Genomic DNA, 15000 nt, shown 5'->3' on the forward strand with positions numbered 1-15000 from the left:
GTCAACATAGTTTCCAAACTATGGCATTTAATTTCGTCATACATTTTTGTTCGTAGCTTGAAATGCAAAAATATCGAAAAGGTTGCTTTGCTTAAATATAAAAATGGAAATAAATATTCGATTTTGTACCAGAATCTGAGCTTGATAAATAGGCTTAACAGTTTATATTTTGCAAAATGATAATATCAAAGTGACTGGTCCTAATCTTGCAAATTGATAAAAGAGCTTCAGTTTATTTTTTGCAAAATGATAATTTCAAAGTGACAGGTCCTAATCTTGCAGATTTTATCAAACTTGAAAGAAAAATGTATTATTGCAAAAAACTAAAATACATTTGTTAATAATGTGACTGATAAATGGAAACAGTATTAGCATTATTTATATACCAATATTCTCGTTAGTATATATGTCATTCAACAGTTATTTTTCACGCCATATGGTAAAATACCTTATTCACATAACAACTGGACATTTTCAATTGTTTATATATATCCTTATTCACACTAACAACTGCAGACATTTTCACTTTTATATTTATATATATATATATATATATATATATATATATATATATATATATATATATATATATATATATACATATATATATATATATTTATATATTTATATTTATATATATATATATATATATATATATATATATATATATAAATATATATATATATATATATTATATATATATATATATATATATATATATATATATATATTTATACATATATGTATATATATATATATATATATATATATATATATATATATATGTATATATATATATATATATATATATATATATATATATCCCTATATATATATAACTCCATCTCTAACACACAGTCATGTATGTTTTATAAAATTTGATAAAATTTGATAAATTAATTTTTCAAATAATTTTCTGTTGGTTCTAAACACTACTCTCTTTGCCTTCTCTCTTAATAAATTATATTTTCAACAATCTTATATTGTTACAAATAATCTTATGGTTTTAATCACAAATGAGTCTTTCTACAATTTTAAATAATTTTTTCCAAAATTATTTTGATAACCGTTATCCATTGACCTCCCTTTTCTGTCCTTGATATTTCATTCATATTTGAAAATGAATTATCAATTAAAATTCTTTTTGCTGTAAAAGAAAACAGGCTGTATAGAAATGAATATGTTATGCTATTTGATACATAAATAAGCAATGAAACTAAATAATGTAATTTAAGTTTTATCTGAGAAACTCGTGATCAAACCAAAATTTAGCTTTTTTGTTTATTCATGCAATTGAATTATATTGAATTTTGGTTCACAGAAAATATAAATATGCAAAGAAAATATGAATATTGATAGATATAATTTACCCGTAACAGTAAATCATTTCTGCTGTCCTGTTATGCAATACCAAGAATACGTGGAATGATTATTAGCCAAATTTATCTCATTTAGGATTAAAAATGTCCACACATTAATTCAGATGCATTATCTTTCTAATCACTGTAATTTGTAAGTTAGAGTTAATGACTTCTTGAAGTTTGTGTCACCCACATCATCAAATGTAATTACAGTAGTATAGATTTTATGAATCTATACTAAAAAAAATAGATGAGGGCTATTAAAAAATTCATACTGAAGGCCAACTCCTGTTTTTGTTCAATTTCTACATTTTAAGATACAAATTACAAATCATATAGTGGCCTTTCATTACCCACATATATTGGCCTTCATGTTTTTATTTAGTTTCTAAATTTTAAGATACAAATTATAAATTATATAGTAGCCTTCCATTGCCCACACAGATTGGCCTTCATGTTTTTGTTCATTTTCTAAATTTTAAGATACAAATTATAAATCATATAGGAGCCTTCCATTACCCACATATATTGACCTTCATGTTGTTGTTCAGTTTCTTAATTTTAAGATACAAATTATAAATCATATAGTAGCCTCCCATTACTCACATAGATTATCCAAATTACCCACTTGTGGGTAATTACCAATAGGTTGGGAATTTACCTACCAACTTTATCTTAACAGCAAACCAAACATTTGTTTGAATACAAATTCGAATTGTGGCATTTTTAAACAAAGATATTTTTAATACCCACTGTTTTTATATGTGTATGCATGATTCTACACACGCGTCTGTTTATGTGGAAACAATATTTATAATAAGTAAAAATTACCAAAAAATTTGAAAAACAAGTATAAAGGCTAGATTTAAAACTAACTCAGGCTTCAATGTTTAAAAAAAAAAAACAGTGCCATAAAAAAACATTCCCGAACGTATGGGAATATTTCTTATAAAGATTTCCTACAAAAAATCTGAATCATTTTCAGTGTGATATAGATTTTGAAATATAAAACAGTTTTCAATTCATCACCTAATTTTTTTAAAATATATATTTGGCCAATCACCTACTTCGGACGAAGTTAAATAGTTCATATTCATCGTTCTCGTTCTGTACAACAAAACTTTTTCGATTTTCTTCAGCTGGTTATTTTGATGATTTTTCTATACACACTTGCGGACACATCTCACACATACACTGGTATATATATATATATATATATATATATATATATATATATATATATATATATATATATATATATATATATATATACATACATATATATGTATATATATATATATGTATATATATATATATATATATATATATATATATATATTAATCAATATTTTATAGTAAAAGTCATTCACCACAGAAAACAAATTTCACTGCTTTGGTGGGTAGAGACCACGACTAAATATGCCAAAAACGTCTGTTTGCACAACTTTTTTTTTTTTTTACGAGCCAATTTTGAATCGACTCGTTTCTCTGATATAGTTATAATGAGCATTGAACAAGCCACCGTTAGTCCAAAAAAATTCCTTTTTCAAAGTTCATTTCCTTTTTTAAAGTTCATTTCCTTTTTTCATCTTCAAAACGACGCACGATTTCTTCATTTCCATTTTTCGAGGAAGAAAAAAAAGTACAGCAAATATATTTATTCCTCGTATGTATACGAGTTTTTTTTTTCTTTTTTTAATTTTTTTTTGTACATCTCTCAGAAAATATTCGGCTTTTATTTTCCTGAATTACCAATTTTTTCCAGGCCCCGAATTCTCCATCCGGCTTTCAGAAATTATTCAGGTTTCATTATCCTGAATGACCAAAATTTTCTCATTTCCCAAATTCCTTGTACATCTTTCAAAAATTATTCAGCTATATTTTCCTGAATTACCAAATTTTCTTCCATGTCCTAAATTCACTGTCCATCTGTCAGAAATTATTTGACTTTATTCTCCTGAATTATCAAATATTTTCATTTCCTAAATTCATCTCGACGTAGCCGAAATAATTACATTTTTACTCTTAATTTTTAATTTCCTTTCTGTATTTCCAAAAACATTTTCACTTTCGTAACTCGCAGCTACTTCCGCAAAAGACCCGGAAACCTCGTACATTTCGGGAAAAGAGGTGTCTCGTTGTTTTCAGCACGAAACTTGGCGTGATCTGCGTTAATTCAGCGAATATTGCGCCCACTTTCACAAAATTAACCGTCACAGGAAGGTCCATTGAATACGTCATACCTTCATGCACTAGGAAAAACGACATTACACGTCTGTTAAATATCTGTTCATTTCTGTTGTTTTCCAGTCACAGACTGCAGTTTTGGCACTGGCATAGCAAGCGTCTGTTAAATCTGTTAATCGTTTTCCGTATGCGTTTCCAAATCAGTTACAATTTCGTTGTGCTTTGACGTTTCAGGAAATTCTTAGCCACTTATTTTAACACGATTATGTAGACGTTACGAAATCATTTATCGTGACCAACACCTCGTTTAAATTCATTAAACGCTGTTATTTACAGTTTCTACGTCTTAGGATTAAAAACATTACTTTTTTTTTTTGTATGTGTGTGTGTCAGTGACGAGTCTTATTTAAGTATATTTTGTGAGAACTCTTGATAGAAAATTAAAAAGAAACTTCAAAGTGAATAAATATATTTATATATTACAGTCTCTTAATACAACTCCCTGTACCACCGGATGAGGAATGTGCCTTAGAAGTTAAAATTATAAAAATAAAACTGGCTGAGCTGAAAATATTAAGATCGAAGGATATTTAGCGCAGTTACCATTAAAGAAAACGAAGGCAGAACGTATAGAAAACGGCGTCACACTATTCGGAACATGTTACGAGATTCGTTACTTAAAAAAATTACGTTAATAACAAAAAAAATCCATTTTACGAATCGCCAAACGAACACAGAACGTAAACAGCTATAACGTAAGTCAGAGTCGGGTTAACGAACGCAACGTCACGATGATAACGACAATAAAAGGATCCCCAAAAATGAAACGAGGGAGATGTATAGCTATGTGCTAATTCCAGGCCGGGAGAGGCCATTACCAGAGGCAAGACACGTCCAGCAGCGTCGAGGGCATTCCGCAAGTCAGTTCGCTCCCGCGACAACAGTCCGAAGGTGTTCGGAAGCGTTGGCTTCGGCTTCGGCTTAGTGACGAACGGTTTCGGCGGCGTTCGGAGGCTTCGGCTTGCTGCACGGACACCCGTGGACGTATCCTGTCGGCGATGGAGGCTTTGGAGACCAAAGAGAGAGGAGAAAACGCACGAACACTTCCTTAGTTTGTAGCTAAAACGAAGGCGAGGGCGGAGGCAACTAGAAACACGGACACCTCGTAGGGAGAGTGGCCCCCGTGTTGCATGGCTGCCGGGTGTTCCCCTGGAATGGAGAGAGAAAACGGTTCATGAAATGTTCACCTACTGAAATGTTATGTATGAAGTTATAGTTTTTATTTAGTTAAAATGTACACAAAGTAAGAGGAACACTTGTTTGCCCTGAGATGGTGTAACATGAAGACTTTGTTTGGGGTCCCTTTTACTATCTAAATCAATATATATATATATATATATATATATATATATATATATATATATATATATATATATATATATATATATATATACATATATACATATACTATATATACAAATTATATATAAATATATATATATATATATATATATATATATATATATATATATATATATATATATATATATGTACACACACACACACATATATATATATATATATATATATATATATATATATATATATATAGATCATTATATAACCTTTTACCAATTATTCGTCCCTACCTTTCCCTTATGAAAACTAGCTTTATTGAGTTGTAATTTGCAAAAATATATATCACAGGCAATATAAAATTTACTTATAATGGGCAGATTTCATAATCTTTAAAAAAAATATTAAAATCTCAAAATTTTCAAGAATTATATTAAAAAAAATACCAATAAACCATAATTCATTAAGAAAAGTCCAAAGAAAAGCATCCATGACCTTTGACACCGCGACGCCAGTTATTCCTAAGAATAAAGGGGAAAGAATAATCAAAGAAATGACACCATTCTCGAAGGGCGGCGCCCACGGAGACGAGAGGCCGTTAGGGCCTGTAGCGGACGGCGCCACAGAGAATCAAAGAGAGTATTCTGGGCGATTTATAATACAAGACAGAAGAAAGTCCCGGATGTGCGTCTGAAATTATTATATTTCTTGTTTTTTTGTGTTTGTTTTTATGTCATTTTTTTATTTTTTTATAATTTTTGTTTGTTTTTATGTTATAACTGTGTTTACTATCATCGCTCTTTTTTTTTTTTGCATTATCATTATTATTAAAACGCGTCCAAAATTTTTTCCTTTTTTTTCTTATGTAATAGATAAGTTCCCCAGCTGCCTATTTTTTTGTTATAATTTATTTTTATGTTAAGATGTGTTTCCTATCATCTCGTCCCCTTTATTTCTATTTTTAATTTTTTTTTTTACAATTTCTTTGGTGAATTTACAGGTTGTTTTTATTCTACCTAATGGGGGAAATTAGTTTTCCGAATCCTGAAATTTTATTTTAATGAAATTTTTTTTTATCTAAAACCTCTGTCACTTATGGGTGCGAAGGTTTTATATGTTTTTTTTTTTCTTTATCTAACAAACTCTTGTCCATTATCATTGTTGAAAATTATATTTTTCTTAATGCATTATATCTAAACCCTCTTTCAATTACCCATAAGAAATCACGAATTCTTGTTGTTATGATATTATACAAATATATAACCTTATCTTATAGATACTGTATTACTCTATAACTATTTTTTAACGTTTTAGATATTTTGGTTTTTAAAATATCTCTGTCTGAAGTCCCTCCAAAATTAATTTTTTTAATGTAATTTAAAATTCATTTTTAAATTTCATACCCAAATTACAGATCTTATATAACGTTAGGTTTAAAAGTCGTGATTTTTTTCACTAACATTTCGTATAAGTAAAAACCGAGGTATTTCTTTTGTTTTATATTTTGGCAACAGTTATTTTCACTAAAAAAAAAAAAGCCACCAATTTGACTTGACGCAGTTAAAATGACACGAGCTTTTATTTTTCTTTGTTATGAATTATCATCAAAACCTAATTACCCTGAGAATTATAAAAAATATTATTTAAACTTTTTTTTCATAGCTCTGCATTGTCCGTCCCTTGAAAATCATACGAAGAATGTCACGCTCCTTGCATAATGATAATTTCTCACGAAGAATGACGAAATCTTATTCGTATATATTCTTCCTTCCGTTCTTAATTACTAACTACCGTTCAGCGTTGAAGGACAAAGCCTCGCAGTTGCTTAGCATGTTCCTTGTATGACCTTGAACGCTAAGAGAGATTATGAATTTAAACACCGTACACGAAATTCAGGGTAGAAGATTAGAAATGTTTAATATCAAACACGTGAAACCCCGTAGGGGGGGTAGGGCCGTCAGTGCACCTCATACAGTGCACTGTAGGCATTACTTAATAACGTTATTTACGGCGTGCCTTCGGCCCCTAGCTGCAACTCATTTCGTTTCTTTTACTGCACCTCCTTTCATATTTTCTTTCCAGCCTCTCCTAACAGTTGCTTCAATAGTGTAACTACGAGGTTTTCCTATTTTTACACCTTTCAAGCCTTTTACTGTCAATTTCATTTTCAGCGCTGAATGACCTCATAGGTACCAGCGCTTGCCTTATGGCCTAAATTTTATATTCTGTCTACTAAGAAAGATTATGAGTTGAAACACTTCAAGAAATTCTGGATAAAAGATTAAAAAATGTGTTTAATATCAAACGCGTGAAACCTGTTTCAGTTTAGTTTCGTCGCAATAGCGTTGTTTCATAAATAAGGGTTTTTATTCCGAGGAGGGTGAACTCTGAGTGTTAAAATTCGCCGAGTGTGAAGTCATTAGGAAATGGGAGGATTTTATGAGTTATGGCGATGCTGTTAATTTTGATTTTTTTATATTTTTTGTTTTATTTTTACTGTATTGCCATATTTACGTTCTATCATATTCTGTATGTGAGTAATAATAATAATAATAATAATTAATAATAATAATAATAATAACAACATTTTTCATCATCATTAACAGCTAGCCAACAACAGATTATATAATGATATAAAGTGTAAAGAGTTACATAATGTCTAATAATAATATATATGTATATAATATATATATATATATATATATATATATATATATATATATATATATATATATACTAATATGTATATATATAAATTATATATATATATATATATATATATATATATATATATACATACATATATATATAATATATAATATATATATATATATATACATATATATATATATATATATATATATATATATATATATATATATATATATAAATATATATATATATATATATATATATATATATATATATATATATATATATATATATATATATATATATATATATATATATAATATCTCACTTTGTTTACCAATATTTATAGTATTCCTACACAAAGAACGCATTCGTACCTGCATGCTTTGTCTGAGAAAAATGTATTTCAATAATAAAAAGGATAAAGAAAAAGATACAAATATAATTACAGTGACAAACATTGCATCTAGAAATAAAAAGATTCTGATATTCTGGCAATACGATATATTTTACAACACAGAAGGACATATATAACCACGATAATATAACTGAAAATCATGGAACTCTGTCACTGCATTCATATGGTACTTTTCTTAGTAATGATATATTTAATTATATATTTATTTATCCGTTCATTTAGTTATACATTTATTTATTTACTTGTTTATTTTTCTTATAATACTCGTATACCCAATTCACCTGTTCTCTTTCAATACAGCAATTACAAAACAAGTGAGAAAGATGAGTGTCATAACACCATATATCTTACGACTCTGCATTCAAGAAATTCCTTTTTTTTTTTTTAGAAGACTTACGTCAGAACTCAATCGAAGAATCCTTGATATATCCCATCTCATTTATCTTTAATCCAGTAACTCGCTATTTTCTGGTGCTGGACTTTATAAGTCGTCGTTATGAGTCATTGGCAGTGATTCTGATACGTTCTTGGCGTCATGAATCATTCGAGTGTCTGTCTCAATACGCAGGAACAGTATGTAATTTTGTAATGAATTTGCTAGCGATGGTTTAGTTATTGTGGTCTGTTATGCGTCGTTGTGGGAGACCGCAGCTCTGTTGGTTTGTTGCATGTATGTACACGCACACACTAGTACATAGAAGACACGCATACACGTGTGTGTATATATATATATATATATATATATATATATATATATATATATATATATATATATATATATATATATATATATATATATATATATATATGTATATATATTCTATAGTGAACAGGGCACTGAAACAAGTGCCTAAATATATGGTTTCAACGTTTAAATAGTGTTTTATGGGCCTTCTATTTTCATATATATATATATATATATATATATATATATATATATATATATATATATATATATATATATATATATATATATATATATATATATATATATATATATATATATATATATATATATATATATATATATATATCAAAGAATTGTCTATAAAAAAATGAACACTTATTTACAATATTAAATAAGCAACCATCTTTATTTTCCAAAAGTACACACACATAAAAATATATCCTTTACGCTCCCCCATCCCTCTCTCTCTCTCTCTCTCTCTCTCTCTCTCTCTCTCTCTCTCTCTCTCCCCTGCACTAAAGCTATCATTACAGCCTGTCTTATAAACAATTCACCTGGCAATTACCGCAAAAAACCTGGAGGAGGGTATCCCCAGCCAACGCTCCCTCCTAAAACCACCAGCCCTTTGCCCACAGGTATTTGCATCGCTGATGATAGCAAGCCGTAACTCACGCCTTTTGAATAATGGAGGACACTACACCCAAAGTTCCCTATTTTGTCGTCTCCGTCAGGTACATAATACCACGTTCGTGGGGGGGCGTCTGACGTAGCCAAATTCCTAATTTACAGGTATGCGTCCGCTGTGAACAGGTGAGCGAGAGATAATGAGTCAGGTGGACGATTTGTGGTAGATTGTGGCCGAGGGGAAATTGATTACGTTCGTTTACTGGGTGTTATGTTATATTATTCTTTTCCGGGAAGAGGTTTGTTTTGGGGTGAAGTTAATCTTGGGCGAGAGAGAAGCTAAATTGGTTATGTCTTTCGTATTATTACTTGTCTCCTGGGCGATACTGCCCTAAAATGGAAGAGTGCATTATCAGCATAAATACAAAACTGATATAAATGGTAGATTCTCCCTTGTCTTACTGCTGATTTTGGGGATATTGGAAATGGGACCCCCTAATTACTCGTGCAGTAACTTATGTATTTGTTTTTCACGAGCCCAACAGGTAGCATATCTCAATTTCGAAAATTTTAACAGATACTGCAGTTTTCCATTGTAGGGCAGAATACGCGTATTATACGAACGAAAGTTGAAACAAGAATTTGTAACTGATAGATATTACAAGGAATGAATTACTGTAAACCTATAACAAAAAGGATTTATTACAAAAATGAAACTAGAATGTGTAAGTAAACAGATATTACAATATATAAATTACTATAAGCCTGAAATAAAAAGGATTTATTAAAAGAAATAATTGAAATAGGTATGGTGACGATTTTCCATTACAGTTTGTTTGTATGGGCCGCCAGTCAAATAACTGGAAACATATGCCACATATTTTCTTTCACGCTATTCGATTAGCTGTCATGTCCCAATCAAAATAGAATACGCATGGCAGCAATATTCCCATTGATATCATGCTGTCCTTTAATATGAATTGAAACAGAAATATTCCCATTAATATCTTGCTGTCCTTTAATATGAATTGAAACAGAAATATTCCCCTTAATATCTTGCTGTCCTTTAATATGAATTGAAACAGCAATATTCCCGTTGATATCTTGCTGTCCTTTAATATGAATTGAACCAGAAATATTCCCATCAATATCTTGCTGTCCTTTAATATGAATTGACACAGAAATATTCCCATTAATATCTTGCTGTCCTTTAATATGAATTGAAACAGAAATATTCCCATTAATATCTTGCTGTCCTTTAATATGAATTGAAACAGCAATATTCCCATTGATATCTTGCTGTCCTTTAATATGAATTGAACCAGAAATATTCCCATCAATATCTTGCTGTCCTTTAATATGAATTGACACAGAAATATTCCCGTTAACATCTTGCTGTCCTTTGATATGAGTTGACACAGAAATATTCCCATTAATATCTTGCTATCCTTTAATATGAATTGACAGAAATATTCCCATTATTATCTTGCTGTCCTTTAATATGAATTGACACACAAATATTCCCATTAGCATCCTGCTGTCCTTTGATATGAATTGACACAGAAATATTCCCATTGATATCTTGCTGTTCTTTAATATGAACTGACAAAAACAAAAATAAAATGTAATTTTATCATGTTACCAAAAATGAAAAAGAAGTAATGAAATGTGAGTTCATTTCTAGTTCAACATCAGTTTCAAAGTCTAATGGTCTTGAAGAATATCGTTAAGTTTTAGAAGTTGCTTAATAACAGATAGAAATATAGAGCAACAAACATACACAACAGTCCACTTTCAAATTACCACGAAAACAGAGTACACAAAGCAATATTAATTTCCCATTCCAAACACCGTATGCAAAACGCTGCGTCATCCACCGCTCTTTCGCAGAGGAACTCTGCTAAAACAATCACGCTCATTTATTTAAATGCGCTTTCAAGAGAAGGCTGATAAAATCATGTTTTTCCGACCACTTTCGTGCTGATGTAAATAGCACAAATAAGACACCTTCATCCAATTTGCTTTGCTCAACCCAGGAATGACGTTTCATTTATTTCGTCCAGGAGAATTTTCACGTCACATTCCCGGTCCTTTCTCTCAGAAATTGCTACAAATATGACTGTTGACGTTGTTTGCCCGAAAAATGACTCTTATTCCGAAGAGGCTGACGGGGACTGCATGTCGAAAGCGTAATTCCTTTATAACAAATGCAACGTCGTTTTGGGAAAACATCGCTGTTTCAGATGAAGGAACACGTACTGCTCACAATTACGTGGTGCAGAGGTTATTGTAATATGTTTTTAAGGAGGATATTAGTGATACGTGCTTTCATACTTTATTATATCCATTGTGAGTTATTTCTTACGAAAAATTTGAGCTCGTTTTCATTATATCATTTATGACGAAAAAGTTTCCAAATGGTAGCAACATTGTTGTTTCTAGTGAAGGAACACCTACTGCTCACAATTACGTGGTGCAGAGGTTATTGTAATGCATTTTTTAGAAGGGAATTAGTGACAAATGTTGTCTACTTCATTATATCCAATGAAAGTTATTTCTTACGAAATATATGAGCTCGCTTTCGTTACATCATTTATGACAAAAAGTTTCCAAATGGTAGCAACTTCGCAGTTTCAAATGAAGGAGACACTACTGCCCACAATTACTTGTTGCAGATGTTTCTGTAATGCATTTTTAAAAAGGGTACTAGTGACACATGCTTTCATTCTTTGTGTCCAGTGAAAGTTTTTTCTTAGCAAAACATGAGCGCTCGTTTTCCTTACAGTAAGTTTCCAAAACGTGTAACATATGCCGTCGTACTATTTGCTTCTCGACTGAAGGTTAGTAGAGTTAGTAGACATTATAGCTTAAACAGTTGACGTACTATGTCTCGGGTTTGTTATTTTCTTCAATAAAAAGAAAACTTACACGCCTCTGGTACACGAATTTCAGCCATTTATCCATTGACGTGCCTGTCAGTTTATTCCTTCACATTTCCTTGGTGTTCTCTCACTCAGTAGTACGATAATTTATCGTCAGGCCTGTGTGTTTGCAGTAATATCGCACGAACCAGTTCCTTTCTAATCCACGCGGGGGGTACGAATGTTCAAAAGCAATTAAGCCGAATGATGAACTGTACGCGGAGACACGGAACTGAATGAATTGTAGCCCCCCCCAAAAATAATAATAATAGATATAAAAGACTTGTTCTACTTCAGAAGCTTTACGCGCCGAGTCTGAGTTTGTGCGACGAGAGGCGCGCTACGTAAATAGCTCCCACAATGCAATGTCGCGTTCCTTTGGCTGATGCATTCGTGCCTCCCAGCAATAAATAATAAAGCAGGGACGCCAATAAAACTCGCCCTAACTTGAGCTCGGCATTGGCCTCGGGCTGCCGCGGGGGCTGTCACGACCCCAAACCACCACCTATTCGGTGATTCATCCCCCACCCCCCACAAAGTTTCACGAGCTGTGTAAAGAGACTCGGTGTGCTTGTGAGTTTGTGGACAGTAATGCTATATTGCTTTCGCGTTTAAGAATGCAAGCGACCTGAGACAGCAGTCGTTTGTACTCGAGTCTACGTCGCGTTGGCGAAATGAATTGCCTCTCTTGCCAAATTAGGCTTAGAAATCCCAAGAATTCGTATCGCTTCTACTTCGCATGACTTGTTGCTTTCATTGCGATGTTCAGTTGTGGGTCAGCTGTAGCACTTTTTCTTTTTGTTTATTCTTTATGTAAAGGTGTTTCTGAAGCGCTTACGAGGTTCGTGATTTCTTAATTATGCATGTATGTAATTTTATATGAATGTACTACACATATTCAGAAAATTTCATACTAGAGGTCAGTGAAACAGCAGAACCCACTTCACTACAAAGCTCGTACCATGCCAACTCAGCGAAATGCTTGGCCAGCTATGATATGAAAAAAAAAAAAAGTGGAATGTAAATGATGGCGTGCTGCTGAACAATTGCTAGTCCTCGAATTAATAGTAAGCTGTATCTCACAAAAAGAAAATACACTAAGATACGAAATAATTTCTTTCAATTGAACATTCACATGTTCACTCGTAAATGAAGAACTTTTGTGAACTATAAAACGTAAATAAAAACTAGAAAGTAGGGTGCTAGGTTTTTGAGCTTGTCCACACCAAAAAAAAAAAAAAAAAACACAGTTCTGCCACCTCTAAAAATACTGACCATTCACTCAACCTTAAAAAAACTGACTATTTACCCAGTCCTTAAAAAAACCAAGACACTCACCCACTCCTGAAAAACATGACATTTCACTCACACCAAAAAAACCTCACCGTTCACCCACGCCCATAACAAACACACACAATAAAAAAACTCAACCATTTACTCACCCTTGAAAAACCAGACCATTCACTCATCCTTAAAAAACTTAACCGTTCACCCACCCTTGAAAAATCTAACCACTCACCCCACAAAAGCACTGATCATTCACCCACCTTTAAAAGAAAACACAATCTCCTTATAAAAACCACGTTATCCTTCCCCTTCAAAAACCGACCATAAAAAAACCCTGACTATTCACCCATCTCCCAAAAAAACACTCACCCACCCCTTATAAAACTAATCATCCTCTTAAAAAACTAACAATCCCTTACTTAAAAACTAAACATCCCCTTCAAAAACTAACCATCCCTTAAAAACTAACCATCCCTTAAAAACTAACCATCCCCTTAAAAACTAACCATCCCCTAAAAACCTAACCATCCTCTTGAAAAAAAACTAACCATACCTTTAAAAAAACTAGCCATCCCCTTAAAAAAATAACCATGCCCTTCAAAAACTAACCATCCCTTAAAAACTAACCATCCCTTAAAAACTAACCATCCCTTAAAAACTAACCATCCCTTAAAAAATAACCATCCCCTTAAAAACCTAACCACCCCCTTGAAAAAAAGAACTAACCATACCTTTCAAAAAACTAGCTATCCCCTTAAAAAAATAACCATCCCCTTAAAAAACTAACCATCCCTTAAAAAAATAACCATCCCCTTAAAAAATAACCATCCCCTTAAAAAAACTAACCATCCCTCAAAAAAGTAACCATACCCACTCCCCCCCCACAAAAAAAAAGAAAAGATCTCCTTACCATTCAGTATATGGACGACGACCTTGGCGGGAGGGGCGCTGCTAGGATTGCAGGTGTAGGTTCCGGAGTCCTTGGAGGCCGCCCTTCGCACCAGGAGGTTGGTGGTGGTGCGGGGACCCTTCTCCGTGACCACGTTGACCCCTCCGCGGTCGCTGTCGTAGGATATGACCTGTTGGGAGGGTCACGGGAGAGGTCAGTTGAAGGTGAAGTTAGTATGGTTAGGTTATGATTTACAACACTGCTATAAAAATCAGATGATGATATTATATTTGTTATAATTTACAACACTGCTTATTAAAATTATAATAAAACTAGAAGTCTCAATATATAATTAACTAAATAATAATCCTTTGTAAGAATTATTATTATTATTATTATTATTATTATTATTATTATTATTATTATTATTATTATTATTAAAATTAATAATAATAAAAGAATCATAGGAAAACTGAGAAGTCACAATATATAATTAACTGAAATAATGCAGCCATCCTTTTTAAATAACAAGAATATTATTATTATTATTATTATTATTATTATTATTATTATTATTATTATTATTATTATTATTATTATTATTATTATTATTATTA

The 15000-nt window shown here is 31.5% G+C and overlaps 1 protein-coding gene across 1 annotated transcript in view; it reads right to left on the reverse strand.

Moving 5' to 3' along the window:
- Window positions 1–3950: 3950 nt before the first annotated feature.
- The window catches only part of LOC136825379 (zwei Ig domain protein zig-8-like), a 228151-nt gene continuing 217101 nt past the window's right edge, over window positions 3951–15000 (reverse strand). The window contains exons 6-7 of the mRNA XM_067081661.1: window positions 14405–14573; window positions 3951–4757 (exon numbers count right to left, since the gene is read on the reverse strand). Of these exons, the coding sequence (XP_066937762.1) occupies window positions 4657–4757; window positions 14405–14573 (270 nt within the window). The 3' untranslated portion in view covers window positions 3951–4656. The remainder of the gene's footprint in view (window positions 4758–14404; window positions 14574–15000) is intronic.

This window comes from Macrobrachium rosenbergii, chromosome 37 (genome assembly GCF_040412425.1).
Source record: "Macrobrachium rosenbergii isolate ZJJX-2024 chromosome 37, ASM4041242v1, whole genome shotgun sequence".
Taxonomy (NCBI): domain Eukaryota; kingdom Metazoa; phylum Arthropoda; class Malacostraca; order Decapoda; family Palaemonidae; genus Macrobrachium; species Macrobrachium rosenbergii.